The sequence below is a fragment of the Crocodylus siamensis genome, chromosome 15, assembly GCF_052110815.1.
Source record: "Crocodylus siamensis isolate JL-2025a chromosome 15, ASM5211081v1, whole genome shotgun sequence".
Lineage (NCBI taxonomy): Eukaryota > Metazoa > Chordata > Crocodylia > Crocodylidae > Crocodylus > Crocodylus siamensis.
Window position 1 is genome coordinate 19,939,292 of NC_143409.1, and position 27,577 is coordinate 19,966,868.

The following is a 27,577-nucleotide window of genomic DNA, read 5'->3' on the forward strand; positions in this document are numbered from 1 at the left end:
CTATAGTCTCTGCCGGAGCTGCAGCCAGGGAGGAGAGGGGAGAGGGAAGCCCTGCTGTGGAGCAGAGAGCCCTGCCCAGACCAGAGTGCGTGCAGGGATGCTGGGGGAGTCTGATTTAACTTAAACCAGCAAGGGCTCTGGGACAGACATTGCATAAACTGTTTTGATTCAAATCAGTTAAATCTGATACTACTTCAACCAGGTTTATCTCAAACTGGTTTCAGCCATTTTCAATCTCATTTATGTGCACTAAACATCTGTTCTGTTACAAGTTTAAACTAGTTTCTGATCACTTAAACTGGTTTATGTGTAATGTCTGTCCCTAGCCTAAGTGACTTCCATAGGTCTGCTGATCTTAAACCATGAAAACTAGAAGGCTGGAGTTTAGCTTATTCCTAGACTGTTTCAGAAGTTATGGATGGACACGATCAGCTAAATCCGTGAATCTCTATGCTTGTTTCTGCCAGATGGAAGACAGAGGTAGGACGGGGGAAAATCTGCTTTTATTGCTCTAACTAAGAAACTTTGTGTGAAATTGGACCGTTTAATCATAGTTGGTAATATACAGGAGAAAGTGATGGAAGGAAATTTGCTATTGATTTGCTTTTCTTGTGCAAAATGACATGCTGTTTCAATGGTTTGCAATGACACATTTGTCAATAAGACCTCATCTGTGGCCACCTTGTGAATTTGTCATCACAACTCATCTTAAATTCCTTTTTCACTTAAGCTTAAGTCATCCTGTTTTCACTGAATTCCTTTTCTAGGGCTATGCCTTTAAAATGAACCTGGTGTTAAAGCCATATCAGGCAAACCGTAAGATGGGTCACACCATCACACTAGAACCAGCAGAGAGTATTATCTGGAGGGTGGCTTAGAGTATGTGGGGTCAGCAATGAGCCTGTGAACTGACTTTTATCCTGTATCCATTTAGCAAGACCAAGATTTTGAAATGTGGCTGTGAACACAGTAATAAGTAATACATTTTCAGGAGTTTTTGGGCATGGACCACTCCTTGGAATAGGTCAGATACACTGGATTTATTTTTAAACCCCCAAAGACAGAGGATGCAAACATCTGGGCTGATTTGGCAGAAATGAGAATTAGCAACACAAGGGGTTTGTGATGAGGTCCATCATTCTGGACAGGCAGTGCTGAACTTTGGAATCTGCTGCTGATACACCCACACTTCTTCAGATTATAACAGAGATGAGAGTTTCTCTGCAACACTGCTCCCTCCCCCTTTCCAGTGGCAAAGCATTTCCATGAAGACAATGAAAACTGAGGATGCTCAGAACCTTACAGCATCAGGCCTTTACATGTGCTATTATTTGAGTTACCAATATGAGGACATTGCATTTTAGTTTGGAATGTGTATTTGTTTGAAACTGAGTTAACATTGTGCATCTTCATGTTGTCTAAAAGCAATCTGCAAATAGAAGGTTAGAGAAGGAAGATGTGCTTTTGCTGAATAGGTTTCAAAAGTTTTTTTTTTTTTCCTATTGGCCTCAGTGGAACAGTGTAAGGGAAAAGTCAGTGACCTTCACCAAGATAAATGATTTTACTCAGCTGCTGTGCCATCCTTGATCAGAAAAATTAAGTAGCATGTTTCATGTTAACACTGATAATCTGACTGATCTTAAATCAGAAACTTTTTTGTTGAAGTGTGGAAAATAAATGCAGCATGCCACCTTGCTAAATTAAGTGTGTAATTTATCTGCCTTTGATGTGGCCCAGTAAGTACTGTAAGTGCATTATTAGATATATCCTTCCCTCCTGCTTTCATAAATGGGAAGTACTTAGAAAGACCATTTTGAGAGAGAGACAGAAAAGGACTTTTACTTTGGGGAATTCCTATCTGAGTAAGAAATCTGAACTGGAGCCCAACATCTGACAAGCCTTGAAAAGTAGAAGCGGAATCCACCTCTGAATTTCCCTTCCAAGTCTTATCTCTATAATGCACCACATCAAAAATCCCCACATTTTAAGAAGAGGTTTTTAAATCCCCATCCCAGTGGTGCAAACTGTACTCATTGCTTTTAAACAGAGGAACTTGTTTGAGATTGATAGAAAGCACTTCAACCACTCTGACAAAATGTAGTATGGTGGCATAACTGTGAAGCTTTGATACCCTTCCTCCTGACTATACAACATCTCATTTGAGATAAAGGAGAATGCAGCAAACACCCAAACTGCTCAGTCTAGACATCAGATGGGGCATTCTACCTTGCTGATGTATAGTCAGATGCAACTACTCTGCCAGTAATATATAAATCAATCCTGCTCTAGATCAGGCTGAGCCAGAATTTGAACCTGGGGCAGCCACATACAAGGCTACTGGCTGTTCTATGGTGAAAAGGTTGAAGTATTCCCACTTTCTCCACACTTTTAACAAGGCATTCAGTCCATTAGGTGAAACTGCTGAAAAGTTTCCCATGAAAAGTTTCAGGTTTACTGTATTGGCAGGTTTCTTTTGAAAATTCCCTTCCAGCTGGGCAATAACAACAACATTCTAGCAGCCTTAAGCATTTGAGGGTAGGATTTTAACTATAAAACATGTATCTGCTCATGTTGTTGTGGTTTATGCTTGTTAAATGATCAATAGTTTATACTGTGTTTTCTATTTGTAGGGAGGCAATAAGCCGACTGTGCGAAGCTGTACCAGGGACAAATGGAGCTCTAAAAAAGCGGAAGGTAAATATTACATTGCTGGGTCACACTGATATTTACCTTTCTGTGTCTGCATTTTATGGGCTAGATGACTCCCAAGGAGGATTCAGCCCATGAGGGAATTTAAGCAAGTTAGCTGAATTGCACTACTTCTTACACGTTTCTGCTTAGAACTACCAGTTATTTGATGTGCAATCAATTCAGTATCATAGCATCCTGCAAGGTTAATATCCTCTCTGGTAGTTTTTGTTCACACTCAGATGTTTCAGACCCCACCCAGTGTGGGTGGTGGATGAAAAACAAAAGGTTTTTTTTTATTTCTAGGGAGAATATATTAATTGACGGTTCTCCCCAATTATTGTCCTTAGGTTAAATGATTTAACACTAAATTTACAGCAGTCACCATTGTTCATTTAATATCCATTGCTCAGAGCAACACTAACACCATAGCACACTGGAAACAGATCTGCAGAGCAGTAGCAATGGGGCTGTCACGGTGGCGTTGTTTCTGGGTTTCACATGTGGAGTGGGAGCTGGAAGGAGTGGAAGACATGGTGCAGCTCTTAGAAAGGCCACAGAAGCAGCCTAATGCAGCACAACACAGCATATCTAAGTTAACTGGAAGGTGGTGATTTCCATCAGTAACCATGGAGTGCAGTAGGGGTGGCTCTCGTTAAACGTATCCCTGTTATTCTTGGGAAATGAATAAATTGGAGAACTTCCTTATTTACTTACAAATATGTTATCCACAAGAAAAGAAGCAGAATTCAATGAAGAAAGGACTTGTTATAAATTATTCGCCCAGCTCTACTACTTACAAACACAGCTCACTGGTATTTTTTTTTTTTTTTTACTTTTTAATGTATCATTATTAACATGCATGTTGTTTGCACATAAGTATTAACAGATAGTATTTCTAGCCTGCCTTTGCTACTGTTAAATGGCCCAGTTAGGCATGGGTCTACCTCTTATTTATTCCCATAAGTTATAAAATCTATGCGACTCTAGGATAAAGCTGTTTGTGGAACATGAAGCTTACGATGTGTTTTTGTTTGTTTGTTTGTTTGTTTTTGATTTAAAGCCTCCAGTTAAGTTTCTGTCTTCTGTGCTTGGCAAAAGTAACCTTCAGTTTTCTGGGGTGAACATAAAGCTGACCATCTCAACAAGCAGCCTTACTTTGATGAATGTTGACACCCAGCAGGTAGGATCCTCATAGATCAGTTCCTGAAGTATCTGTTCATCTATGTTCACACATATTCCTCCTTCCTGAGATGCCTGTGACTGTGTTTTATGAATGAATAAGGAAGGCAAAGCCATCATGCTGAACAACTGGTGAAGATTAGCCAGAGCTTCCAAAGCTAAAAACCTTTGGGGAATTTGACACTGATGTACATGCTTTGTGTTTATAAAGAGTATTTTTTCATAAGGAAGGCAGCCTAAGCACTAAACAAACTGTCCCTGCCTGTTCGCACAGTGCCTAATAAACAGGCTCCTCTTCTGACTGGAGTTCCACATTACTGCCAATGACTGACTATTTAATAAAAATAATGGATCAGACCTGAGCCTCCACTGGGGCAGTTTGCACTGCTCCGTGGAACAAAGCCCTCTGCTTACCTGGGTCCAAGGGGATCTCCCCTGGCATCCAGTTTTGGAAGCTGGTAAAGAGGCTCTGGTCAGTGCATCCAAGACTGACTCTTTGGGACCATAGTCACCCACCAGAAAAAACTTAAAGAAGTCTGGAGATGATGAGCAAGTCTCATGGCCCAAAGCTAGGTAAAGGCTAGGTAAATATATCTCTTTTGTGAAGCTCCCTCACCTTTTGTCTCCACTGTTGAGAAAATTCAGAGCTTCCTTCTGACAGGGATGGTTTAGTAAATAGTTCTTCTACAGCTGGGGCATCTGCAGGGGGATTATGGGTCCTTTGCACCACTCAGGTTTGCAGAGGCACCAAAACTCATCTAGAGAATCTGGCTCCAGTGCTTTTATTTTTTTCTCCATGCTGGTAAGTTGTTGGTAACTTGCTTTGCTGTTCTTGCTAGCCTTTTCTTACCAGACCTTGGTAAATTGAAAAAACAATTTATTGTTCTTGCAGTACCACTGCATTTTATTCTCTTCCTGTATGCTTCATCAGTGACAGCTGATAATACATGAACTCCAAAAGTGGATGCTCGGTCATGCTGAAGAGATCTATGGTGAATAAAAGTACTGCAGCAAGAGAACAGCTTCAGAATTCAAATACAGAGACCTCTGTTGATCAATATAGTCTTCCTCATCAACCCGACAGCTGTCAATACAGTTAATTTAATTCAGTTTTTCTTCACTTGAATCATGGTTCTGTAACTCTCTGCTCAAATGGCCCCAATTATCCAAATATTCAAGGACCCAAATTAGCTGCTGCTTAATAATTTTAAAGATCAACAATTAAACTCATTTTGAAAAATCCATAAAGGTTACCCTAAGTCAATTAAGACATTAGCACTCTTGCTGTACTCTACACAAATCTGTCATATGTATGTTTGTTTATGCCCATTTATGAGTTCTTGCACTGCACGTATTATTACATCAGTTTTTCAAGTACTAAAACTCTTGGTCAATAGAGATATTATCTGGTATCTTCAAAATGTGTGCCACAAACTCACTTTAATTTGTTATATTTTTCAGATAATTGCCAATCACCACATGCAGTCCATCTCGTTTGCCTCTGGAGGTGACCCAGTAAGTACTAATTTATAAGAGCTATTTCTGTAAGCATAAAAGATTTGTTATAAAGCTACAAGTACCTGTAATTACCCTACTTTATCCCTTCCTGTCTCCAAGTTAAATTGCACTTATATGGTACTTAACATTTCCAATTCATTACAAGTAGTACAAGGGAAGTAGTTGGACTTGTAGCGTTTCTCCCCAGCCCTGTCACCAACTCACTGCTTGTGCAAGTCACTTTGTATGTCTCTGTCTTTTGAGCTCAGACACTTTGATTTTCCCCCAACCCCCAAATGTAGGGGACATAGAAATAGGAACATTTGAACATAGAAACTATCACACAGGATCAAATCTATGTACCATGCAGTTCCATATCCTAGTGCCAACAGTGGGTACCACATGATACTTCAGAGGAATTTGCAAAAATGCTCACAGCAGGTATGAGGGACGGTCCTTTCATTAGTAGTTCTGGAGGTCATCTTCTATGTCGTGATAAATTGGCTTCAGAAGTTTAGCAAAAGGCATTGTATCTTTTCTCCAATACTTTTAAGAGTTTAATATTCTAACTAGATTACTTGTTATCCATAGAAATATTCCCCACTTTGAATCTTAGATTTTTTTTCCTGGGCATTGTACAACAGGGAGTTTCATAGTCTTAATTTAGACATACAGAAAACTAGATCTCTTGGTTCCAAAATATGATACCTTTTATTAGACCAACTGGGAAATTACAAGAAAATTGTCCTTTTGTGCAAGTGTTCAGGATCAAAGTCCCTTCATCAGGCTCTAGGGAAAGTATAGATGGTACAAGATGGTAAAAAGTCCCCATAGGTACTTAAGTATGATTACAAGATTTTTACAAGATGGTATAAAGTCCCCATAGTCTTAACTATGCATTACTGCAGAGAGAGGTAGTTAACCAGGTTAGTCTGAAGGCAGGGCAAAGTGGCACCCTTAGTTTAACTTGTTCAGCGAGGCATGAGCTTTCACAAACAACAGCCTAACTCTTCTGCCAGGCACTAAACTGGAGTAATAATAGCCAAATTCAAGGCAAAGATTTTTGTGCAATTTTTCTATCTTGGCTTGAAGCTGCATCCAGGAAACTAGGAAAATAAATACTATTTGGGCAGCTATTCATAGCATCCAATGAAGAAGTGGGCTATAGCCTACAAAATTCATGCTTCTTTGAATGAGTTTGCCTACAAGGCATCAGCTGCCTGCCTTATGCATTGTAGGGAAAGATATTTTCTTTTATGCAGTTTGAATTTGTTGCCTGTCAGTTTCCTTGACCATCCCTTTGTTCTTGTGTTAAGAAACGGAAAATACAAGACCCTGGCCTGTCTCCTTAATGCCATGCAAGTGTAAACTGGAATTTCAGGTGTCACTGAACTCTGACTGCTCTGTCTTTTTTGCCTCTCTTAGCAGAGCAGAGGAGACAGGAAGCTGCCTCAAGTGGTCAGCTTGTCTCTCTTGTATAGGAGTCCTTGAGTTGTGTAAAGCCAACATAACTAGCTTTGTGATCTGTCCTTGATCCCATTCATGTAAGTGTCTGTCTGTGGTTGGAGGGAATGTGGCCAGGGTGAATTGTGCTTTGGCGATCCTGGCCCTTGGGGCTACATAATCGCTGAGTCAGATGGAAGCACCCATGGAATAATATGAAGCTATTCCAATATTCCTGATTGGGGTTCTGATTCTCAATTTGTGATTTATTTATATTATTAATATTATTGATTTACATGAAGGTGCATTCAGTTTTCTTATCTCTTAAAAAAGTAACTTTATCTCATCTCTTACTTCTCACAGGGGTTAAACTGTTATCAGTTTTGAATTTCTAAATACAGTTTCCCCTTTCAGTTTTGAAAATACAAGGATGCCTTTTCTGTGCTCGTCCATGGCCTTATTGCCTTTATTTTTCAACATGCAGCTGTCTTATTAGTATATTCCCATCTGTTCTCTCAGGCTAAGCAGAGATGGGCTTGGTTACTACTTGGACCTACAAGGAACACCAACAGTATGTGCTGTAGGAAGTGGTAGGGATGGTTTGGTACGTGACACTCTTACCTCTTAGTCACAACAGAAGAAATGTCTCACTATGCTTGACAGGCATTGTGCCATTTGGATGAGATTTGAAAAAAAAAAAAAAAAAAAAAAAAAAAAAGGAGTTCTTGACCACCCCTGGTCAGTAAAGATCAAATTATACTTTATATAACAATGTGTGATGGGAATTTTGATGGACAAGTTTCCATTTGAGTGATTACAATCTAAATTCTTCTTACAACTTCAATTCAATATAGTAATCTTTACTTCCCAACCCAAAGCCCAGTTTTACAAAGTGCTTAGTTAGCACTGAGCTCAACAGTTTGCAAGATGAGATTTTCTAAACACTACATAGTTTTGTTTAGCTGTGTTAAATAATTGCTGTATTCTACCCCAAAGGTGACCTCATTTTAGTGGTGAGTGGTGTCTTTTATGTATATATGTAAACATTGCAAAGCTACAACGGAAACATCAGCTGTTTTTCTACTTGTTTTTTTTTTGCTACTTAAATTTCAAGAAAACAAGCAAAGAAAATTGAGTTCATAATGTGTATAAGAAAATGTTGGCTCCTTTGCTTCAACATTAATTTTAGGTGCTTTTATTAAAAAAAGAAAAAATCTAGGAGAAATGTTGCTGACCCTAAGCTGTACTTCTTGCATGATTCATTGTGGATTATTAAATGATTGCTCTTGCGGGCATTGCAGATGGGGGCTTTCATTTCCTGCCAGTTGATTGCATCTTACCTCTAGAGAGCCATGCCTCTAGGCTGCAGATTGCCTTTTCCCCACCCCATCTTACAGATCCAAGATAACAAAATGCATCATTAATTATTAAAATAATGTTATTCATTACATCACCATTCTTACTGTAACACAAAATTATCAAGTGGCTCTTTAGCATTGGCAAAGTCACTACATATTTTATTTTTGCTATTTGAGTTCCCATTCTAGATTTAGTGGCAAAAATTATTATTTCAGTGTTATTCATGACTTAATCTGAAGCAGTTTAACCTGTGGGCTGCAGTTTGATCAGGATGACATCAGCGTGAAACAAGAATAAATGCACTTAATTTCAGTGGAGTCATCCAGAACGTACCTTGTGGTATAGGGCTGAGATCAGAGTTCACCCCTTTGAATATCATATTTTGTTGCTCCTTAAAAATATTTCAACAATTGCCAATTGGGCAAAACTCTGATCTGCCTGCTGCAGCATTTTGGAGTGCTATTTTGAATTCTGCTCTTGAATTCTATTGACATTGATATAGGGGGTGAGCTAACTAACTCCCATTACAGTGGAGCAGGCCTAAGACTAGTTCTTTGGCTGGTGAATTTTTGCCCTTGAGCAGGAAAGCAAGACCCGTTAGACAGGAACCTCTGGGTTTTCTTAACTACCAGGGGGAGCATCACTGCTTCACTGTCAGAAACCCTGAGCCTTAATTGTAGCCAACATCCAAATGCTTCAGAAAAAGACATAGAAAACCCAGGATGCCAGTAGCTTCCCTGGTCTGAGCCAGTAACCTGCAAAAGCCTTGAAGCATGGCATTACCAGAGACCTTACACACTACAGAGAATTACTTTTATATTCCATGGGATTTAAATACATAGTTCCACATATCTTATACGCTGATTATTAAGCCAGAACATATCATACCATTCTTTTCAGAAACATGTCTAATTCAATCTTAAAGTAATTCAAGTTCCTTCCAACTTTGCTTGGAAAACTATTCCAAAACTTCACATAGTTAAAAGTCTTTTAATTTCCAAAGTAAATTTATCCATAGCAGGTTTTGCAGCTATTTGATCTTGCACCAATTTTGTTCTTCTCCTTTCTTTTCTTCATGTGTGTCCCATGAATGTGCTTGTAAATGTTAATCATGTCTTCCCAGTCTCTAGCTTTTTTATTTATTTTTTTAGTCTACTAATTATAGAAATGAAACTTCAACCCAGGAAGAATATACAAGAATTGCATGAGGTTGAAGTTATTACTGCTTTAGAAAGCAAATAATATACAACTATAAATTGTTACGTCTACTATAAATATTGTGGCAGAAGGCAGGGGAGAGATATACCTTGTAGATCAGTGGTTCTCAACCTCTTTTAGAGTCAGGGCATGTCTCCACCACTTCTTAAATGTGGGGGTAGTCCTGGTTGAGAACCACTGTTGGTACTGCCTTGGTTTACCTTAGTGTTTCTCAACTTGGTGATGGTGCCTCCAGGTAAAACTGCCCCATGTGCCTGCTGCACAGCCAGCCTGGGAAAGACTGTGGCATATACACATGCTTCTCCTATATTAGAGCTCTCCGATAACCCAAAAGCAGACAGCTGAAGCCCTTCCTACTCTGGCCTCTCCTGGTCCTGCCATCTCCTCCAGGAAAAAGAGGTGCATTGGTGAAACTGTCCCATGTGCCTCTGTTTCCAAGAGGAGCGTGAGGGGAGGTGGACCATGATGGGCTATAGTCTGAGCCAGATCTGCCTGCTTTAGGCTTATGAGAAAGCCCTAAAGCAGCAGGAATGTGCAGATGCCACAGCCCCGCACACAAGGCAGTTTTACCTTGTCACTGGAGCATTGCAGCATCCTTAAGGGTGGAGAAGAGTAGCTGAGAACCAGTATACCCGTTATAGACTAACTGAATCAGAGATTCATAAGCTTCTGTGAGCAAGAAGTGTCTTACAAAAGCTTATGCATGTCTGATTTGGTTATTCTATAATGTGCATCTCTACCCTGCCTTCTTCCTGACTTCAGAATAACAGGGTTAACTACCTCTCTCTGCTTATCAATATAATGATTGTAGATGTAAATTTACATTCAGCAATATTCATTAATATTCTAAAAATCTAGCTAGAGACTCTGGTTCCTTAGCTGGTGAATTTTTATCCTCTGCAGAAGTCAGGAAATGCCAGTACCTATCATCCTTTTATCTCTTTTCTAGTAATCTAACCTTATGAAACAGCTTTTCCTTCACCAGGATGTTCTATATTTTAACATGCCACAGTTTCAGTTGGCAGGGGATGAGGGGAAGGGATGTGAGTCCTTTGACATGTGAGCAACACATAATCTAGCAGCTAAACACAAGAATATTAGCTTTTGATTCTGATCAAAGTAACCATCTTTTCCCTGGGCACTCAAGAGAAAATCAATAGATCCAGAGTGATATTACTGCCCACCACAATAGTTATTATTCTAGTCACTTTCTGCAGAATATTTGTACCTCTGCTTCATCTCTGTTTTGTTAAACTAAAGGCAGGAAAGCTCCCTTAATCTTCTTTCATAAGGAAAGTCTCTTTCCTTATCCATTTTAGTTATCCTTCTTTGAAACTGTAAAGCTGGTGAGATTGCCTGAGTATATCTTTCTATGTTCAGTTACAGTATTATGTTAATAATTTTCATTATCCTGCTCATTTAAAAAATCTTTGGCTTTCTTTTAGGACACCACAGACTATGTTGCATATGTAGCTAAAGATCCTGTTAATCAGAGAGGTATGGAAAACAATTTCCAGATTAAATTTTATATTTTTGTATCATAATTTTACCTGTACTAAGAAATCACAGTTTAATATGTATTATGATTTTGGACACAGTGATCTTTTGTTTATTTCAGTGCTGTATAATTCCACAGTAGGGCAGTTGGTGTGGTGATAACACCTAAATTGCAGCCTTAACCACTCTGTTTTTTATGCACCAACATGAGAATCCTTAGGTATGATTTGACTTCTGCTAAATCTCAGACCCTATCCAGGAGAAGACACCCACATCTAAGCACTTCCCAAGTCCCCAGCTAGACTGATAGCTCCAGTTGCAGTTTCAAGGATAAGAAAAAATTCTGATGAATGCGTCTTGCAATATATAATATTTCCAAGACACAACAATGGAATTCAGGATATGGACATGTGTATGTGAAGCTGTTTTGAAAGGGCAGCAGCTGTTACATACTTACTAATTGTTTACAGGTGGATTATAAACCAGGAATGACAATAAAAACCAGGAATGATAAAAATGTAGCAGAATTGTTCCAACTTTAATCATCCAGTGTTAAAACAGAAACAGTTTTGCTATGTTTGTATCACTCCCCTCTTCTCCACATGTAACAATTAGAACGTAACAGTTGCTGCTCTTTTGAAACATTCTCCTTTTGAAACAGTTCCAAATGGGCATGTGTGTATGCGTGTGCCCATACTTTCAGCAGAATTCCCTTTCATTCCATCAACCTGTTTAAATGTCAGTTTCCTCAGCTCCGGAGACCATGGTTGTAACCTCTCCAAATTCTTTATTTAAGAAACACCATACACAGTAGGTATATCTACACATGTATTTACATGGCTTAAATTTACTGTTCAGTAAGTTACTGCGCAGTAAGCAAGAATAAGCCAGTGTCTACACATGTAGGCATTAAAATGCATTAACTGTGTGTCCCAAGTCAGTCCATACACACAGTGTTACTGCGCAGTAAGACGTCTACATGTGAATAACTGCACAGTAACTAATCGGATGTAAATTTGATACCTGCATGATGATCAAACTTATGCTTAAGTTGGCATAAGTCGCCATATTTACTATGTAGTACGGGTGTGCACGTGTAGACACGCGCCCATACTGTGCAGTAATGTTGGTTATTGTGCAGTAAATTCGTACTTGTAGACACGCCCAGTAAATATCAAGTCACATATGGTAAATTTGGGAACCTAGCCAGGAACTAATGACTAGTGCCAATGGTAAAATACTGTGATTTAGAAAGACACCCCCATTTTAATGGTACAACAAGCTAAAAACTAACTCAAACATGCACCAATAGCTCACGGCTTTACAGTAGCAGAAAGTGATACAAGACATGATGTTTGTTATTTCTGCAAATCAGGGAGCATTTCAGTTGCTCCTTAGTCCTTTAGCAGACAGAATGTGAGACTTTGGTGTGTGAGATCATGGCCCCCTTGGGGAGCTGGCATTCCATTGATAAAACCCCTGTACCTAGGGCAAGGATCTGTGATTCTAGCAGTGCAGAAAGTTCTACGTCTTATCGCTGCTTATTGCCCTGAAGTTGATGTGATCAGCCCACAGACTCGCTCACTGCTGAGATGTCTTGTATAAGTAAAGAATTGGTATAGTTTCTGGTAAAGACTAGCTGATATCTTTGATATCCCTGCAACCATCCTTTTGCAGAGAGACCATTTATAAAAGATTTGTTGGGGATGGTTTGGACAGGGATCTTCCAGCCTCGAGTAGGGCATTGGACTAGATGACTTTCTGAAGTCCCTTCTAGCCCTATTTATCCATCATTCTGTATTTTGATAGATGATCTCACTAAGTAATTTCAAATTTGTATTAACTGACGGTTTTGGTAGCATTCAGTATTAACCTAGAAATTCTGTAACTTTAGCATTGCCTGCCAATTAATTTATATGTTACCCATGTTTTTATTGCACTGGTCAAATTATCCTACCATTTGGAAAAGTAGTCTCTAGATTGAGACTTGCCTTCTGGGCCTGAGGGTGTTAGCAGATGGTGTAATCATGTTTCTACAGTTCTTGGTATCATACTAAACTAGCCAGCATGATCTCAAAGTGCCACCTAATGGCTAATCTGTGAAAGAGTAGCTGGTTGCTTAGTCTGATGTTTTAACAGATTTTTTTAAAGAGTCCAAGGCCAGACTTTAAGTGCATGGCACTGCTAAATGGGGCCTGTTTGCCTAAGCTTTTAGATCCTATTTATGGACCTCCTTCCTGAGATCCAGATTCTCCAAAGGATGGGCTGAGATCTTTAGTAAATCTGATCACCTATTTTGGTGCTTAAATGGAAACTGAGCAATTTTGAACAGCTCACTCTTTATATACAGAGGAAAAGAGAGATGAGAACAGATAGAAAAAGATGAAGCAGAAAATATTAAGACAGTTTGAGATTTATCTTTAAATAATAAATATTATATTGCATTTAGAATGCAATCAAGGTGGTTTCTTACTGTCTAAAATCTACATTGATACAGGGTCATCAGGTTACTTCAGTATATTCCCCCACGTTTCATCTCCAGCTGTGTAGATATAAAGCGCATTCTCACAGCATTTTAGTATATAAACACCTTCCTTTGTTTTAAAAAAACATTGTTACTTGTCCTTGTAGCTTGTCACATATTGGAATGTCCCAATGGAATGGCACAGGATGTGATAAACACCATAGGACAGGCTTTTGAGCTCCGGTTCAAGCAATACTTGAAGAATCCTTCTAGTTTGGTTACTTCCAATGAAAGGTCAGTAGTGTTTTCTAATAATTCAGGTCTGACTTTGCTATTGTTTGTAATGTTTGGGATAACTCTGTGGTATGTGCACTGATCTCTAAATAAGATGCATTGTGCCTGCCATTTTTTGGCAGGCACATGCTGACTTTATTTTTAAAAGGTATGGACCAACCTCTGTTTATTCTAGTGCAGGGGTGTCAAACTCACCTTGCACCATAGGCTGGATCTGGACCATGTGGCTCCTTGCAGGCTGGATTCATCCCACGTGTGGTAGTGCATGTGGTAGTGGCAGCTCTGACTCTGACCCAGAACATGCGCACTGGCAGCTCCTGCCATGTGCCCTGTGCTAGAGCAGAAGCTGCTGCTGCTGCAACTACATGCCCCTTGTTGCAGTGGCATCTCTAGCTCTGGCACAGGGCACATGGTGGTGGAGGCTTCAGCATGAGGTGGCAGTGGGGCTGGTGACTGAGGAGATGGAGCCATGGCAGTGGAGATGGTTGAAGTAACTGGAGGGTAACTGGGGCTGTGTCCGCCCCTTTTCACCCTGCTGTTGCCAATCACCATGTCCAGCGGGGCTCAAGGACACCAGATTCTGTGGCAGGCCTCCCCCCTTACGTGCACCCCCCCCCCCCCAACTTCCAGCGGCCTGCCAGTAGCCCAGCAAGGCCAATAGAATGATTCCACCAGCCAGATCTGGCCCAGGGGCCATACATTTGACAACCTGTTCTAGTGCATTTCCCATTGATTTCCTATTGTGTATGCCATATACTTGCATCCTTAAAATTCCCTTAGATTATGCATGTTAATTGAGTGAATGTTATCAAATGAGGGCAAAGGAAGCAAAATGAGCAATTTCTGCTGTATAGATTTGTTTGTATGCACTAAGCCATGTCCTCAGCCATGCCAAGTTTGTTTGGTACAGGTGCAGAAGGCAGATAGGGGGAAGAAAAGCAATTCTTCGTCTCCACTGATCCTGCCTGACAGGGGCCCAAAATTCCAAGATCAGCCTCACATATTGCAATAAATACACCTGAAACACATCTGCCACTCCACATGCTAATGTGCAAAGCATGTACACAGAGATCTGCAGCTGTTGCTTTGCAACAGTCCCTGCCTCTCTGGCTCTGTAACCTTGCCCCATCCAGGGTGTTAAAATGCAGCTGTGAAGATGATCTTCTTGACTCCTTGCTCTGAGTATATTGCCCCCACATGGACATCCTTCCATTGACTCCCTCTCCATCACTGGTTCAAGCACCACATTCTTCTCCATGGTTCAGCCCCTGCTTACTGCCATCTTTACTGCCTTGATTCAAGGTTCATCTGTATTTTTGGTCTGCCAGCCTCCATCACCCACACAGCTCTTCACAACTGAGGAAAACTAACAGTTTAAATCCATGAAACCAAGTAACTTTTCTTCCTTCATGTCCTTCTTCAATGCTTACATCTGCAAGATTGTGGGCATTAGACAGGTGGTGAGTGGTGGTGACTGTTACTGAATGGTGGAGAATTGCCTGCATGCTAGTATTTTTCTTAACTTGCCTCCCTTGTTCCCAACCCAGCCCATCAAGGACAGGGATTGTCTTTGCATATATGTTTATACTACATTTAGCACAAAGCAACCTTAACCTTGTCACGGCCTTTAAGCATCTTAACAACATACATATTAAATAACCACCTCAGCACTTTAATTACATTTTTGTTTCCTGTATAAAGTGTTTTTCACCCTCCAAATTCTAATACTAACCAGGAAATAATAACTATAGAGAGGCCTGTTCCTGTGGAATTGTGCTACATTAGAGGTATATCACAGAAATTAGAAGTGGGAAAGCCTTATTAAATTAGCTAGCCAGGCTCAAAGAAGAGTCCCCAGACAGGAGACTTAGATATTGCTGTGTGAATGAGTCACCCGTTGTGAAGCACATAATCAAATCCTTGAGCTGTGTATCACATAATCAAGTACTTGAACTTTATGTCTTTCCTGCTTGTGGCCTTTTATCTAATTATGTTCTTGTTAAATAGAGAAGTGAGATTTGAGATGAGGTTATATTTCAGGAGTGGAGACAGTACAGGAGACACCTTCTGCTCTGGCCAAGTACCAGTGGAATATTTCAACTGCTGTAATTTTATTGTAGATCAAGACATTCAGAAGCATATTGTGCACTGTCAGTGGTACTGAGGACATTTCTACACTGCCCCCATTCTGATCGTGGCTGAGAGGCATGCTCTGCCCCTGGCTCCCTCTCTACACACCAAAGCCCAGAAGTGAAGCAATGCAGCTGGTTAGAGTGGTACTGAGCACATGCCAGTACACATACCCAAGACAGAGAACTTGTAAGCAGTTTTGGGTACATACTCAGCATCTCTCTATAGTGCTTTCTTCACTCCAGTTCTGGGACTTAGGGTGCAGGGAGTTGGAGCAGGCAGGTGGGATGTTCTTCTTAGCAGTGATCTGGGCTCACCACAGAGGCAGTGTAGACAAGTCCCTAGTGTTTGTTCAAGCTGAAAAAGAACAGATACAGTGATTTGATTATAATAAACTGAATTCCACTGTAGAAAACTGCATTTTTGTAGCTATATTTGATTTTCTAAAGCAATTCCAGGCCTGTCTAACTGCCACCCAAATGCTGTGTGATGTCCCTTTTAAGTCCCACACAGTACTCTCTCCTCTGGATTTATACAGACAAGATAAGAAGCAAAAAGAAATGAGCTCAGATTCTACACTGAATGCATGAAATCATGGTGCTGATGTTCTCCTCTTAGTGTAACACATTTCTGGTGTCAAGGAGAGGTCTCTACATTCCTGCTAACTGGATTGTGGTGATTCCACATTTTAAAGGAGGATATAATAACTGGAAAAATAACAAAGGAGCTCCAGGAAGATATGGTCAGACTGCTTTTAAAATTGTTTACAGTGGCATATGTATGTCTAGTATGGACTAGACATACATATGCCTTTCATTTGCCTTTCATTATATATAAACAGTTGGGGCTTGTGCTTGTCCCGAGAATGATTTTATTATATGGTTCACTTAATTTGTTGGTTAATTTTTCAGCGGGGTAATGAATCTCAGTGGATCAGCTGGGAATATGCAGGAGAGGGAGGATCATGAATATTACAATGAAATTCCAGGGAAGGAGCCTCCTACAGGTGGAGTATCAGACATGCGAATGAAAGTGCAAACAGACCAAAGGGCTAACTGTCCCATACAATGTGAAAAGCAATATTGTTTGGTAAGTAAGTCTATTTCTGGTATAACTAATCCCTCTCTGTTCTGGGGAAGAGAGTATACTGCGGTAAAGTCTCTGTATGTACATTCATACAACCAGAGCTGAGTCTTTCCTGTCCTGAGAAAGGGGTTTTAGGCTAGGTAGAATATATTTGCATCACAAAGTACTTTATAAACATTAATGGATACATCGCGTCAGTGCCCTTGAACCCTTCGTCAGAAGAAAGGAAGAGACCTGGATTGAAATGACTTATCCAAGATCACCCACCTACAAAACCTCAGAGCTGGCTGGCTGTCAGTCTTGTATTCAGACCAGCCCACCAAAATGTCATTATGTGTGCAGCTTCTGTGTACCAGGTGCAATTAATCACTTAGTTAATTGCCAGTGTGTTTCAAGCTCTACAGGGCACTCAGGAGCTCTTAGGAGTTTCACCTCAGAACAGTCGGGGTTTAGAAGATCAGGGAATGAAGCCAGGGGAGTTCAGACCTGCTACACAAGCTTCAAAGCATGCTGGGTCTAGTGCTCCTGTTTATCTGAGTGTGAAGACTTACATTCCCAAGGCCAGGGAAATGGATACTACCTTTGCAAGACTCTGGGAGGTCTACACTGCCTCGTTGCCAAGCTCACAAATGCTGCTGAAAAGCAGGCAAAAGGCAGGACAGATTTGAACTGTATAGATTAACAAAATTTGAGATGCATACATTTTCATAAGCAGCAGCTTACTTTAGATGCAAGAATGGACTGCAAGAAGCAGAGCTTCTAAAAAAAACAGTGATTAGAATACAAAGATTGTATTAGAATACAAAATACGAATCTGAAATAGTTGTGTGTGAGGACAAAGTGGGAGAGTGTGAAGAAAATAGAAGCAGTGTCTTCATCAAAGATAATGTTCTTTACCCCTTGTGATGCAGCTTCATGAGAGATGTTGATATACAGAGGTGTGACATCCTTTGTAGCTAGTATGATGGTAGCTGGAAGCTTGTCAGTAGAAGATGATTTCTTTAGGAAATCTGTAGTGTCTTTCAAATAGCTGGTAGCTCTCATGGCAAATTGGAATAAAATAGAGTTAACAGAGCCAGAAACTCCCTCTGTGGTCGAGCCAATACCAGAGACAATGGGGTGTCCTGAGTTGCTGGGCTTGTGGATCTTGGGTAATAAGTAAAATGTCCACACATGTCTAGACATGCCCTAGGAGCTGTCCTCCTTGTGCTGTGTATAGGTCAGGTGTGTCATGCGTTGATCATTGTATGTGGCTCCCTGTAATAGGAACATTCCCTTAGTTTTAGGTGACGGAAAAATAGTCTGGAAGTTTCCTTACAGCTGCATGTTATTGAATTGCATAGTGGGGTACAATAAAAGACCATGGGATAATACAGGCACCTCGGCTGGTCTGAGCAGTGGTGTGTGGGCTCCAGGCTGTTCGGGGGAGAGGAGGGGAGGGTGCTGACCAGCCCACAGCAGCTCCCCAGAACTGCCTATGAGGCCCATAGACAAAAATAATTGCCTACCCTGGTCTAAACTGAGCCTATGGATTCTTATCCCATTACCTGGAATATCCACTTTGCCTCTCCCAGGAGTGCTCCCTCCCTTTTTCTCCCCCTTCCCTATCCTTTGTAGTCTAATCACTGCTTTCTGTTTAGAAGCTCTGATTCCTGCAGCCCCTTCATAGCATCTGATGAAGTAAGGTGCTGCTTAGGAAAGCTTATGAATCTCAGATTTAGTTAGTCCGTATGGTGTAAATCTACCCTGTCTTCTGACTAGCTTTGGACGAACGTGACTAACTACCTCTCCTAGCTGAGAAGCAGGCCTTGCTAACTCGTTCCCACTCCACCAGATTCCAGAAAACAGGTTGCTTTAGAGCAACTCTGGATGCACCTGTAAGCTCATCCCAGATAAGGACCCTAAGAGCAGCACTTGGCTCACACTTAGCGCCACTCCGAAGCAGCTACGTAACATTACCTCATTTCCAGGATTTGGCGCTTGTGGAATAGGAGTGGATGAGTGGGGTGTGCTTCTTGGTCACTCTTGTATAAAGGTAGTGCAGACTTGCCTTGAGTGTGTTTGGGGACGTCTAGAACTGGTGCAGGAAGGGAATTTACAGCAATTGTGGCTTTGAGGAAGAGGTTTGTTGAGGAGGCAGTGTGCAATCCCAGCAGATTTAACTATTTAACTGATGTCTGCTTCACTGGGCATTGTGTAACTGAGACTGCCTTCCCCTCAGAAGTTAATTTCTCAGTACTTCCTTTCAACACTGACGATCCTTTAATGCCACACAGACCACACTCCTTTTATCCCATGTTGCCTATAGCCCTGCCCCGTTTTTATTTCAAAAAACATCAGTGTGAAAACAGGAACTTTGCAGCCTAGAAGTTAATCTGATCCTAGTGCATTTTCCTCCATGGACACCATCAGAGATTTATATGTTACATCACAGCCATCTCCCTAGCAACTAATTGTGATATTTCAAACAGAAGGTTGTGACTTCAAGGGAGGAATTGGTCCCAGAAGCAGAACTGCTTTTTGGCAACAAAATACTATTTTCATTAAAATATCCTTTGTAATAAAGTAAAAAACAAAGGGTTACTCGTTAGGGAAAGCAGAGCTTGTCTTCCCAGTCCTGTTGAGCATTAACACTTTGCTAGACAACAGATATGAAATGAGGTTAAATTGGTTTCTGATCATTTTTACAAAGTGCTGCAACTATTGTGTACGCTGCAAACATAGAGCCAAGCTTCCCTCTCTCATTCAGATGCAGTAAGACTTCCCACTTATCAGACACTGGCAACATAGCATGGTTTTTAAGCCTTGCATTGACAGCCATGGATTTTAGAGTCATGATGGGGATTAGGGCCTGTATAACTGGCACAGCCAGTGGGGAGTACAGCATCACTGTACCGAATCTTATGTGAGGTGGTGGGAAAATTGTTCCCCTGGAGACCAAGTATGTACGGTGGATTTCTCAGTTATCTGGAACCTGATGAACTGGTAAGAGTATATTATGAAGATAGCTGAAGTTCATTAACAGCTGGCATCCTGTGCAATTAGTTTGTGTGATTCTTTCACAGACAGGCAGCCCCAGATGCATCAATATATATGAAAATTATCTAGAAGAAAATAAAACAATGGGTATGTACTCTGTTTTCTTACTCATGCATATCTAGATTTAAATTGCGCCAAAATGTCTGGAAGTGTTGCCCATTCACTTATGCTATCATAGTGAAAAGTGTTGTGCTGATTTGGTCATTACTAGTTCCCCAGCTGAGGGGTGGACAAAAAAGCCTTACAGCTTTTTCCAAAGGGTACTAATCTATTTTAATGTCTGCTGGCAGACTTGCCAGTTTTACTTGTCATGACACCGTACAGTAGCCTTTTGTTATTGTATTCCCTTTCAGAGTCTATGAGAAAAAAAGATGCTCCTCTGCTTTACTAATTCTGAAACTACCCCCACAGGCTGTACAAATTCCTCCTGGGATCCAAACTGTCAGCAAGCCTGTGACATTCCTGTGGGGAGCAGGTCTGTCAGCTCAATCCCAGCATTACAGACTTAGTTTCAAATCAATCCTGAACTTTGTTCCTTCACTTGAGATTCCATCTGTTTCCTTCCCTATGGCTGTGGTGCAGTTACTGGGAACAGTTACCTCCACATTGGAGGAACTTGTTTGCTCATTTCCCAAAAGATCAAAAAGTTCCCCATCCATTTTTAGCTTTCACTTGGCACTGTGGATGTCATGGGACACATTTCTTTGGCTCTAGCCCTTTCAGTACACAATGAGGGTCTTTAAAAAGCTCCATCTGCACTCTCTTAAGAGCTGTTTTACACTTTTTCCAGGGTGTAGTTTGATTTCTTTGTCTGTGGTGTTTCTGTATTTGCATGTTTAAAGAAGAATCAGCTAGTGTCTACGTATAAAGGGTAAATGGATCAAATAATAAATCTGCAGAATAGCATAAGTGCATGTTGTGTAGCTGATTAACATGAATTTATTGTTGTATCCAGCTGAGGAATACTTTGTCAGCCCTCCTGTATGTTAGGACTATTCTGATTCTCCAGGCAGAGTCACAAAGCACCAATCCACTCCATCCTCCCAGCCCACAGGACTAATGATGGAAAGATGTCTCTCATTTTCCCAAGATGCTCCTAAATGGGGTGGGGCATTTTACCACAAATGGCTGAGAATGTGTAGCATGTCCCTCCTTGAACAAAAAAACGCACTCTCTCTCATTCTGGGAGCAGGGACCCTGTTAGAGCAAATGGATATTTTACAGAGGAATCAAGATAGAAGCATTATGAAAAATTAATTTATTTGGGATTATCCAGGGCAGAATAAACAAATCATCCCCAGACAAGAGTTACTCAGTGACAGCGCACTTGAAACTTTGACACCAGGCTGAGAAATCTAAGTAAAAGCTAGGAGGACCCCTTGCTTTTACCTCTTTTCACCAAGCTTTCTATAGATACATAAAAATAATGCTCCTGCCCCTATCATTTTAGTTTAGTGGGTATATTGAGGCACACCCAGCAGTCACTAAACTCTGCTGCCACCATGAAGGCCAGTGGCCCAGTATTGGCCTATTGTTTGTTTTAACGTTTACCACTGATTTCAATAGGAACAGAATACAGTCAATGCTAACCATTTTTCAGACTCTCACCCTGACTCCTTTGGGTTTCTTTACAGAGCTGTTAGTATGCTGAATGCAGTACCTTTCAAAAATTAAGCAAAGATGTATAGTTTGGCACATTTTTCTTCTTTCTAGTGAAGGCATGAAGTGGAAAATATCAAAACTACATCGTTTGAGACCCAGCTGTGGAGGATTAAAAAAAAATCTCCTTTAAAAATATAGTACAGTGTATATGGCCAATTTATTTCAGGTAACTGCGGTGAGCGAATGCAGAAGGCGAAAAAAGATACAGCATTGTCAAAACCTTCCTGCAAAGTGGATCTCTTTGATGATCCCAGTTACATCAACACTCAGACGCTGCAAACTACAGTCTCTACTACTAGAGGCCTTGCATCGACGCAGAGCTATGGAAGCCCGCTGCATCATGGGAGTAAGTTCATATTTCAATGACGCATATTATCTTAGCCTCAACAGACGGGGATTTGTCCACTGAATGCATTGGGAAAGATTCTGTTTTCTCCATAATAATTCAAAAGAGAGAAGAAACTTGAAATTTTGCTGTGCTTTTCTTCAAGCCCCCTCTGGATTTGGGAAACGCACTCTGAAGGGAGCCATTGGCCTAGGAATTATTTGCAGCCTGACTGGCCAGATCCCAACCCAACCATTTTGGTTACCAGAGGCAGACATTTCTCCATTTTGCACAGAGCTGATGTAATACTTCCCTTTTGGCTGCATCAGTCAGATTGTCTTGTATTCCTATACAGGCCTGGAATCACTCAGCGTGACTCCCACAATTAGGTGCGACATGCTTTTTACTGTCAGCCAAAGGAAAATGAAAAATGAGGTCCACAGATAGTGTGGCTAAAATCCAAATTTGTTTTGCAGGGAAGACCTGAGTGTTTTAAAATGGAGGTGCCAAAAATATGGCCTGTGGAGCCATTTTCTCCAATCTATGGGTATCCCAGAGGGGCTGAGAATTCAGGGATGGGACAAGTAGGCATGGGCCTGCCACTGCGGGTAGCCCTTCTTGGCAGGAGGAGTGGGGGGTGAGTGATGGCTGTGCTGACACAACACCACTTGCATTGTTGTTGCTGTTTGCCCCGCCAGTGTCAGGCCCAGGGCACAGAGGAAGTTTGACACCCTGACTTCAACAGGCTGTTTAATTATAAATAATCAGTTTGTGTTCAGTATGCCCCTTCTTGGTGAGGTAGTAATTCAATAAATGAAAGCAAGCATGCAAACAGATAACTACTGCGTTTTGCCTGTGGGTTTTGCAAGGTAGAATGCTTTCTAATTTATATGACTCTAAAGATATTTTTGCCACTTGTAAATTTATGTATATTAACGAATTAGAAAAAATAAAGAGGTAGTGCAGTGTTCTCCATTTAAAGTGCATAGGTTTGGAATGGAAAATCTCTGTTTTACCCAGAATGTGCACTTACCCAAATGTATTTGCAGTATTGCTCCTGAATGACAGGAACAATGTATGCTTAGCCTTTGCACCTTATGAAGGTTCTTGATCTTGTTACTTGAGCCTCTTTTGCCTCTAGTACCAGCCTAGAAATTAATGAGATCTGATCTGTTTAGGGCTGCTATTAGAAGTCTTGGGATTAACAGCTACTAATCGATTTTGCCAGTTATACATGTTGAACCATGCACAGTTCCATTACAAAGTGGATCAGGAGGCTGAAATGTTCTGTGTACTTAAGTGGTTTATACACTTAATGTGCAGATAACTAATGTTTGTTATAATGTAGACAATAGGCAGAAATTGAGACTGGCGTCACATTATGAAGATAAGCAAATTATGCACTTATCTGACATTCATGTAAGTGGAGTACCCTCTACATCAGGGGTGGGCAAAATGCAGCCTGGAGGCCAGATGTGGTCCACCAGGCCATTCTATCCAGCCTGTGGGGCCCCTAAAATTTTAGAAAATTAATATTAATCTGCCCTGGGCTGGCTGTCACGCGGCCCTTGATGGCTTGCTGAAACTCAGTAAGCAGCCCTCCGCCCAAAATAATTGCCTGCCCCTGCTCTACATTGTTATGTTTTCTGTTACCAAGTAACACATGGCAATTGATTAGCTATTTGATGGGTCTCACACCTTTCTTTCTTAGTTCCTACATTTTTTAAATAATAGTGATAATTTTACCTAACTCACTGGGATGTGAGGATTTATCTGTGTATAATTCTTTGAAAATATTTAATATTATTACTGTCTAGAAGACTGGTTTAATCACAGCTTCAAACTGAAATTATTCCAATCTCTAATGCATGTTCCATTGCTATAAAAATATGCAAGCTCTTTCTTTTAGGGATTAAATTTTAGGTGAAGGATCCGCTTTATCTCCTTTCCTTTCATTTAACTTTAGAATTACCAGAAGCTGGTCAGCAGAGTACCACAAGCAATATGGCTAGTCTCTGTGTTCCACCACAAATAAAGCAACAGCTAAGGAGTGAAGATTGTTACCATGGCAAATTAAACAGGAAAGCAGCAGAAAGTCTTTTAATCAACGATGGGGATTTTTTGGTGCGAGAGAGCGCAACATCACCTGGTCAATATGTATTAAGTGGATTGCAAGGGCGGCAGGCAAAGCACCTGCTGTTGGTGGATCCTGGAGGCAAGGTATGAGTAGTCCTTTCATTAAAATGTCACATCAAAAGGTACTAGTTTTCTCAAATATTTTTAAATCAAAATGCATATTTAAATGGCACTCTATTGAAGCTAATGGCAGTTTTGCCACTGACTTCAGTGGTAACAAAATGTCATCCCGATGTAAGAGTTTGAGGCCAGAGCTACACAGGCCAGTAGGTTGTCCTATGTGGATGTCATTGGTTGCCCTATGTGGATGTATAATCAACATATTCCTTGATGAATATGGAATGTTACTAGTTTTATTGTGTTAAAAGCTAAATATGCTAATAGCATCAAACAACAAAGTAATATATTTTCAGACACTGAAAAGGTGAATGGGAAGAGTCAGTTTTATGTCATCTGAAATCAGCCCTTTTATGGCTTTTCTTCCTCATATGACTAGAGTGAGTAAACTATGAAAGGTTTTGCTAAGGGGACTGAGAGGAAACACTTCTGGAGAAAAAAGTGTGGCTTTGCTCCTCTCTGCTTTTTTCTTCCCCGCTCATTTCTACATACATTCATTCCCTCAACTTTCACATGAGACCCCTGCTTCCCCTTCTTCCTCCACGGTGCTCCCCTACCTGTTCAGTGTGTAGAATGGCATCATAGCTGCCTGTATATCAAACAGTAGGTCAGCTTTTATTTTTATTTCAGATTTTATTTCTGGCTGACACAAAGCTGTAAGGAAAATCAATTGGCAGAGCTAGAGATAGCAATACAGCATTTTAACTACTCTTTCTGTAAAGCCAGAGGTCTGTGTTAACACCACACTGCCAATCAGTCCTGCACCCATTGAATTAAAATGCTTAAATTTATGTTGACTTCCATGGAATGGCTTCAGATCTGTGATTTTTTTTTAAAAAGTAAACAGTTTCGTAGTAGCTAGGGCCAGGAGGGACCTGAACAGATCATTTAGCCTGACCCCCCTGCCACAGGCAGGAATGAATGCTGGGTTCACAAGACCCCAGACAGGTGATCATCCAAATTCCTCTTGAATTTGCCCAAGGTAGGGGCGAGGACCACTTCCCTGGGAATTTGGTTCCAGATTTTGGCCACCCTAACTGTAAAATATTGCCTTCTGATCTCTGACCTGAACCTGTTCTCCATGAGCTTATTACCATTGTTCTTCATCACCCCAGGTGGTGCTGGGGAGAAAAGGGCTCTACTTATTTGCTGTTGATCTCCCCTGATTAGTTTGTAGGCAGTCACCAGGTCCCCCTCAGTCTCCTCTTGCTGAGGCTGAACCAGGTTCAGGTCCCTCAGTCTCTCCTCATAGAGCCTGTCCTGCTGCCCTCTCACCAAGCGGGTGGCCCTCCTCTGAACCCTCTCCAGGCTAGCCACATCCTTTTTAAAGTGTGGCGCCCAGTACTGGACGCAGTACTCCAATTGTGGCCTGACCAAAGTCTCATAGAGGGGGAGTATCACCTCTCTGGACTGGCTTGAGATGCATCTTTGGATGCATGACAAGGTATGGCTGGCCTTGCTGGCTGCAGTCTGGCATTAGCGGCTCATGTTCATCTTGGAGTCAATAATGACTCCAAGATCTCTTTCGGCCTCTGTGCTTTCAAGAGGGGAATTCCCCAGCCTGTATGTATGCTGTGGATTCCTTCTCCCAAGGTGCAGCACCCTGCATTTATTTACGTTGAACCCCATCCTATTCTCATCTGCCTACTTTTGTAGTCTGTCTAAATCTATTTGCAGCCTCTCTGTCCCTTCAGGTGTGTCAACCTCACCCCACATCTTAGTGTCATCAGCAAACTTAGACAGTGTGCTTTCTACCTCCTTGTCCAAGTCGCTGATGAAAATGTTAAACAGTGCAGGACCAAGCCCTGGGGTACCCCACTGCTCACATCTCGCCAGGTTATGTACAACCTGTCCAACACTACTCTTTGGGTGCGCCTCATCAGCTAATTTTTTACCCATCCAACTGTGTAGGCATCAATGCCACAGTTGCTTAATTTATTGATGAGGATGGGGTGAGAGGCCTTCTTAAAATTTAGAAAGACTACGTCCACAGCAACACCATCATCCAAGGATTTAGTTACTTGGTCATAAAAAGCAATCAGGTTGGTCAGGCAGGACCTGCCTTTGATGAACCCATGCTGATTGCCCCTGAGCATGATCTCCCCTGCTGGCCCCCCACAGATGTGCTCCTTGATGCTTCTTTCAATGTATTCTCAAAATGTTTTCTTTTTTTTTGTCTTTCCCAGGTAAGAACCAAAGACCGTGTATTTGATAGTGTGGGTCACCTTATTCACTATCACATGGAAAATAATTTGCCAATCATCTCTTCGGGAAGCGAAGTCTGCTTGAAACAGCCAGTAAGAAAAGAGAATAACACAGGACACATGCAATATAACAAATGACCTTATTGGATCTCCTGATTCTCAAGACAGTTTGTTTATGAACACTGCATTGACTATTACAAAACTTCATTACACAAAGCCAATTCAAAAAGTATAAACTGCACTTTTCAGTTGCTGTTCCAGAAGAATTTTTTTGTGTTTGTACATATGAATATATGTATATGTGTATATCTATGTAGATCTGTAGAGATCAATATGCATAGCTATATAGATATATATAGTCTTAATCTTAACAGAATGAAACCTAGACAGTGAGAGAACCATTTGTGGAAAGGTACTATAGACATGTACAAATGTCACCTGTAAGGTCATACTGAATCAGGAACTATTGAAAAGCACAATTAAACCTTTACATGCAAATGCTCACTTGAACAAACTGCTGGGACATTAGTATGTGCCTTTTAGTCGTGGAATTATTGGAAACAAATATTATTTATATTGGATTAGTTTTGAGTGTTTAGATGAAGATGGTAGGCATAGAACTATTTTCCAAAATAAATATAATTTGAATATGACAAAATGACAATTGATTATTATAGACACTAACTATATTTCATTTTGCTTATAACAGCACTTTAATAGCAAATAATGTTTAAGGTGATTTGCCTACACAATACAGAAAGGTTGACTGATTTCTTAGTAAAAACAGTTTTTTATCACTATCAGATTGCTTGAAGATTTGAGATTATGCAACATTTACAAAATTGAAATAAAAATAGGTAAAATAATTTTGGAATATAACTTGTTACAGAACAAGCATGCTAGATCCTAATATTTTTGTGTCTTGCATCTGGTTTTACTATTATTGCTGATTAATGCCAGAAATGTCTCTTTTAAAAGAAGTAGCTGAATATATTTTTCATTGATTCCATAGATGTTTACAACATAAGAAGCTGAAAGAAACAGATGATACATTTTGAGTGAAAAAACTATTTAAAAAAACTGTTTGCATGTGCTGTAGTTTATTATACACTTCCCCAATGACATAATATCTTCCTTTTTCACTTAGATTCCAGTTGTTCATAAATGTGGGGAAAAGTCTTTTAAACAAAGCATACAGAATGCATTTTGTCACAATAAATACTGTAAATCTGAATG

General features: G+C 40.6%; 1 protein-coding gene across 3 annotated transcripts in view; it reads left to right on the forward strand.

The window, feature by feature from the left end:
* Positions 1–27,577, forward strand: part of SHC4 (SHC adaptor protein 4) — a 65,622-nt gene extending 38,045 nt beyond the window's left edge. For all 3 annotated transcript variants that reach the window (XM_090029318.1, XM_090029316.1, XM_090029317.1), the window contains exons 4-13: positions 2,631–2,694; positions 3,752–3,871; positions 5,332–5,385; positions 10,833–10,884; positions 13,516–13,642; positions 16,684–16,861; positions 19,924–19,984; positions 21,726–21,905; positions 23,851–24,104; positions 26,324–27,577. In XM_090029318.1, coding sequence (XP_089885444.1) covers positions 2,631–2,694; positions 3,752–3,871; positions 5,332–5,385; positions 10,833–10,884; positions 13,516–13,642; positions 16,684–16,861; positions 19,924–19,984; positions 21,726–21,905; positions 23,851–24,104; positions 26,324–26,479 — 1,246 coding nt within the window. In that variant the 3' untranslated portion in view covers positions 26,480–27,577. The remainder of the gene's footprint in view (positions 1–2,630; positions 2,695–3,751; positions 3,872–5,331; positions 5,386–10,832; positions 10,885–13,515; positions 13,643–16,683; positions 16,862–19,923; positions 19,985–21,725; positions 21,906–23,850; positions 24,105–26,323) is intronic.